The 4,457-nt window shown below is 44.1% G+C and overlaps 1 protein-coding gene across 3 annotated transcripts in view; it reads right to left on the bottom strand.

Annotated features, from left to right (window-relative positions):
- Positions 1–328: 328 nt before the first annotated feature.
- The window catches only part of LOC133632694 (far upstream element-binding protein 3-like), a 23,597-nt gene continuing 19,468 nt past the window's right edge, over positions 329–4,457 (bottom strand). Inside the window, exons 15-17 of one of the 3 annotated variants that reach the window (XM_062025283.1) lie at positions 2,575–2,646; positions 2,342–2,439; positions 329–2,255 (exon numbers count right to left, since the gene is read on the bottom strand). In XM_062025283.1, coding sequence (XP_061881267.1) covers positions 2,247–2,255; positions 2,342–2,439; positions 2,575–2,646 — 179 coding nt within the window. In that variant the 3' untranslated portion in view covers positions 329–2,246. The remainder of the gene's footprint in view (positions 2,256–2,341; positions 2,440–2,574; positions 2,647–4,457) is intronic. The other 2 variants (XM_062025285.1, XM_062025284.1) reach the window with 2 other exon arrangements.

Here is a 4,457-nt window from a genome sequence, read left to right as displayed (position 1 = left end):
CCCAGTATATTTTTGCCCTCAATGATTATTTTTAGGAATAAAAATGTAAACACATGAGAGCACTGTTCAGTATCGTGGCCACTGATTGGCTCAGGCAAGACGGCATTATTATAGTGTAAAGGTGACCATGTGGTAGTTATTTCATGTCTCATCATTTAAAAAAACAACTATTTTCAAGATCATAGAGGGTTTTTTTTATGCTGCAGACATAAAAATATTAAGATTTATGATGAATAATTCCAACTTTTGGACCACAATCAGGCCCAGAGCCAGCGAGCAGCAATAAAGTGTGTCAAATATTTGCATTTTATGTCCTGCCATTGATGTTTGAACACTACAATTTCAGTGTTGCAATTAATCATGCTGTGATTCATCTACACACTTGAAATACTTCCAATAAAAATCACTTACACTCACCAAAGTCAACATTTGTTTATCATTTGTTTAATTCACAGACGTGACCTTGACCTGCGATTAAAACAATGCAACGATAAAAAAAAGGCTTTTGTTTCTGATAAATGGGATGAAAAAAAACTTTAGCGTTAAAGTAAATGTCACTCACTGCGGCGTGCCCCAGGGGTCAATGCTCTCACCTAAATTATTTGTCCTCAAAATAACATCTGTCAAGCCACAACATATTTAAAAGTTGGTATTATTCTTGCTGATAGCTAATTGTTTGTTGTCATGACAACATCATGTGTCGAGAAATAGTTGAATAACAAGAATAAAACAAACCAATCGCTGCATGGGGTTTTCTGGCGGCGAGAGAAGGACACGCCCACTTGCGGTCAAAGACGAAGTGTACTTAACGACCACTTTACTGTACTTACTGACCACACGCACAGTATGCTGCAGTAACTACTTCCTGTGCACGCACACACCCGTCTTAATGACCGATGACATCATCAATCACAGCATCTGTCGGGGGCGGCGGGAACATGAATATTTCAAGGATCGCTAATGATGATGAATAATAAATGAGACTGTGAGAAGGGCCCGGGCCGCCAACCGAGGGGGCGTGGCTTGCCACAGTAACGCGAAGGAGACGCGGGGAAGTCAGAAAGAAGGCGCCACTTTATTAGCCCTCGTTATCTTCACTTCCTCATCAGTCAATAGAATCTTCTAGAAACATCTGCAGGTTACATTTGGACCAGAGTCCGTTACAAAAAAAACCAACATAAACCAAAAAACGCCCCCCTGGCCAAGGGGGCGGAGCTCAGAAGAACTAAAACGGCGTGGACGGCGCTCGTGTATGATCCCGGTTCGGTGGGCGTGGCCTCCTGAACCAGGGAGAGGAGGGGAGGGAGGGGGGGGGGGAGCGCCCACTCTGATCCGTCGTCTCCTGGCCTCATAGCCGCCGCGCTGACGGCTAACGAGCCTGAGCGACTCACAGGGCCGGGAAGTGTTAGCGATAGCATTAGCATAGCAGTCTTGAGAACTGAGGAGCTTCACTTCGCACGCGACAGGAAGTCAACACTTAGCATATTAGCTCATGAACAACAACAAAAAAAACATTTAAATAGACCCCTGAACCCAAACTCGTATCATCGCCATGCTAACTTCTCTGTGGTCCAACACGCTAGGCTAGCAACACGCCGCTCCACTTTCTCGGGCTAAAGCTAGCTCCAAACTTGAAGTGAATAAAGCTTTCATTTAGGCAGAAAGTCCAGAGAAAAAAAAAAAAAAGTACCAATGTCGCGGCTAATGCACAAAAGGCCTAGCTAATGGAGCTAAGGAAGCTAAATGCTAAGGCGCTAACTGGGCAGAAAGTGGGAAAGATCCGGAATGTTCTTCCAAGATGGCGTCCCAGCTTCTGCCGCCAATGACACCTGTGCTGAACGAGCGCTAACCAAAGAGAAAATGTAGTGATGCTAAGTAGTGTTGGCCCACAGAGAGGGGAGGACACTTGGTAGAAAAAGGTCAAAGGTTACGTTAAAACAAAGAAAAGAAACAGCATGCGTCAAACAGGTGAGTTTGTCAAGACTGCTAGCGTGAAGCTGAAAGAAGGTGAAAGTCAACTTTGTTCAAACGTGTCCACGCTCAGGTTGGATAAAAAAAATAATAAAAAAACAACAACAAAAAAAACAAAAAACAGGAAGTTGGACACACCGTCGACTTTGGAGGTTAAAAGCAGAAGACCACTTCCTGTTTTCTCGTGATTTCGCTCTACAAAAAAAGTAAGGAGGTGGAGCGTCGCCGGTGGGGGCAGGTTGCCGTGGCGACCGCCACCGACGTGGGAGGGGCCTCTAGTGATCCTGGGGGGGGGGGAAGGAGAGAGACGAAACGTGAGCTACGCTGAGGACGCCGCTTCCTGTCTGTCCTCGTCACTTCCTGTGTCTACCTGGATCTGGGCGGGGTTCCACAGGTACGGCTGCTGGCGGTAGTACTCTGCTAGTGCCGCCGTGTAGTCCGGCAGCGAGCTCTGCTGGGATGACTGAGCTGCACACGCACACACACACACACACACGCACACACGCACACGCACACGCACACACACACACACGCACACACATGTAAATAACTGCAGTGCCAATGCAGAGATGTTTTATGTGAGGTGAGATGATCCACTCCTACTTTGTTTCTTGTAGTAGTCCTCCCACGCTTTACTGTAGTCACTCATCACACTGCCAGCTTGACTCTGCTGCCCTGCAACACACACACACACACACACACACACACACACACACACACACACACACACACACACACACACACACACACACACACACACACACACACACACACACACACACACACACACACACACACACACACACACACACACTTAAAGGCAGGTCCAAATAATGTTGGTGTGTGTGTGTGTGTGTGTGTGTGTGTGTGTTCTTGTATTTCTAGCCTTCTTGAGACATGAAGGAAAAGTATCCTCCATATGCGGAGGTGTGAACAAGTGATGACATAAATCAATAACATTGCATCTAATAGAGAGCCAAATACTGGTCAACATATGAAATAACAAGTGTGAGTAAAAATTCGAAGTGCTCCCCCTCTGGTCAACATATGAAATAACAAGTGTGTGTAAAAATGTGAAGTGCTCTCCCTCTGGTCAACATATGAAATAAAAAGTGTGTGTAAAAATGTGAAGTGCTCCCCCTCTGGTCAACATATGAAATAACAAGTGTGTGTAAAAATGTGAAGTGCTCCCCCTCTGGTCAACATATGAAATAACAAGTGTGAGTAAAAATTCGAAGTGCTCCCCCTCTGGTCAACATATGAAATAACAAGTGTGTGTAAAAATGTGAAGTGCTCCCCCTCTGGTCAACATATGAAATAACAAGTGTGTGTAAAAATGTGAAGTGCTCCCCCTCTGGTCAACATATGAAATAACAAGTGTGTGTAAAAATGTGAAGTGCTCCCCCTCTGGCCAACATATGAAATAACAAGTGTGTGTAAATATTAGAAGTGCTCCCCCTCTGGTCAACATATGAAATAACAAGTGTGTGTAAATATTAGAAGTGCTCCCCCTCTGGTCAACATATGAAATAACAAGTGTGTGTAAATATTAGAAGTGCTCCCCCTCTGGTCAACATATGAAATAACAAGTGTGTGTCAAAATGTGAAGTGCTCCCCCTCTGGTCAACATATGAAATAACAAGTGTGTGTAAATATTAGTAGTGCTCCCCCTCTGGTCAACATATGAAATAACAAGTGTGTGTAAATATTAGAAGTGCTCCCCCGCTGGTCAACATACAAAATAAGTGTGTGTAAATATTAAAAGTGCTCCCCCTCTGGTCAACATATGAAATAAAAAGTGTGTGTAAAAATGTGAAGTGCTCCCCCTCTGGTCAACATATGAAATAACAAGTGTGTGTAAAAATGTGAAGTGCTCCCCCTCTGGTCAACATATGAAATACAAGTGTGTGTAAATATTACAAGTGCTCCCCCTCTGGTCAACATATGTAATAACACGTGTGTGTAAGAAATTGAAATTGCGCCCCCTTTGGCCATAATTAATCATAAGTAATAGAAAAATGCACAGTATTTTCTAGACCAGGGGTCGGCAACCCGCGGCTCTGGAGCCGCATGTGGCTCTTTAGCGCCGCCCTAGTGGCTCTCTGAAGCTTTTTCAAAAATGTATGAAAAATGGAAAAAGATGTTTTAATATGGTTTCTGTAGGAGGACAAACATGACTCAAACCTCCCTAATTGTTATAAAGCACACTGTTTGTATTAAACATGCTTCACTGATTCCCGTATTTGGCGAGCGCCGTTTTGTCCTACTAATTTTGGCGGTCCTTGAACTCACCGTAGTTTGTTTCCATATAGAACTTTCTCCGACTTTCTAGGACGTGTTTTATGCCACTTCTTTTTCCGTCTCATTTTGTCCACCAAACTTTTAACGTTGTGCGTGAATGCACAAAGGTGAGTTTTGTTGTTGTTATTGACTTGTGTGGAGTGCTAATCAGACATATTTGGTCACTGCGTGACTGCAAGCTAATC

Source organism: Entelurus aequoreus, linkage group LG17 (genome assembly GCF_033978785.1).
Source record: "Entelurus aequoreus isolate RoL-2023_Sb linkage group LG17, RoL_Eaeq_v1.1, whole genome shotgun sequence".
Classification (NCBI taxonomy): Eukaryota; Metazoa; Chordata; class Actinopteri; order Syngnathiformes; family Syngnathidae; genus Entelurus; species Entelurus aequoreus.
Note: the sequence above shows the minus strand (reverse complement) of the source record. Positions and strands in the feature narration are given on the sequence as shown.